We start from the raw sequence: 837 nt of genomic DNA on the forward strand, positions 1-837 counted from the left end.
CTTCCAGGGGGTTTATGCCTCTCCTGGCAGCTCACTGCTGTAACGGCGCTGCCTAGTTCGGTGTCAACACTCATTTTGTCCTTTTCTGCAGCAGGGAGGAAAAACGCCCCCTTACGTCCCCAGCAAGGTCTGAAATGCCACGAGCAAGTGGAGCGCGGCCGTGCTGGGTGGCGCCAGGGCTCGCTGCTCCGCCAGGAGCCTCTCCCCTGTACACTGGTCCACTTCGCAGGCTTCTCTCGGTGGCGGTTGTCCATTCCGTTAGAACATGCCTTAGGCAGAGCAGCAGCCTGTGGGTTTCCTCAGGCTCGTTTTTATGTTTTAACCCGTTGGTGCAGGGGGCACCTCACGGTACTGAGGCACTGGTCCCTTTCAGAGTGTTTGTTTTTCCAGCGGAAGATGAAGGTGTCCCTGTGGTGCTGGTGTGTGGCCCGAAAAACACCGGGAAATCGACATTTAACAGATACCTGATTAATCTCTTACTGAACCGGTGAGTCTCTTCCTGTTCTAAAGTTCTGAAGTGCTGCACGGGATTTAGGAGAAGGGGAAGAAAACCCCACCTGCCAGGGTTGTTGTGAAAAGCTGCTCGGACTGGCGGGTGGATGTCTTTTAAAAACCAACAGACATCCAGAAAAACAGGCACTGGGTTCCTTCCCAGAGAGTCAGCTACTGAACCGTGTTTATCGAAACACTGTCGAGCTCTCTTGGAGTGAACTAATTGGGCACCGAGCGTAAGGGTTCAGTGAGGTACCGGGAGGTGAACCGCTTAACGAGGTGCCGTAAGTTACGATTCACTGGTGCCCGTGAGGATTCTCGGCAGCAGGGTGTGGAGGCTCGTCC

At 54.6% G+C, this 837-nt stretch overlaps 1 protein-coding gene across 1 annotated transcript in view; it reads left to right on the forward strand.

Moving 5' to 3' along the window:
• The window catches only part of LOC104499812 (polynucleotide 5'-hydroxyl-kinase NOL9-like), a gene marked incomplete at both ends in the record, with an annotated part of 4,734 nt that overhangs the window by 459 nt on the left and 3,438 nt on the right, over positions 1-837 (forward strand). The window contains 1 exon segment of the mRNA XM_010143367.1: positions 391-487. Within this exon segment, the coding sequence (XP_010141669.1) occupies positions 391-487 (97 nt within the window).

The sequence above is a fragment of the Buceros rhinoceros genome, unplaced genomic scaffold (assembly GCF_000710305.1).
Source record: "Buceros rhinoceros silvestris isolate BGI_N320 unplaced genomic scaffold, ASM71030v1 scaffold23449, whole genome shotgun sequence".
Classification (NCBI taxonomy): Eukaryota; Metazoa; Chordata; class Aves; order Bucerotiformes; family Bucerotidae; genus Buceros; species Buceros rhinoceros.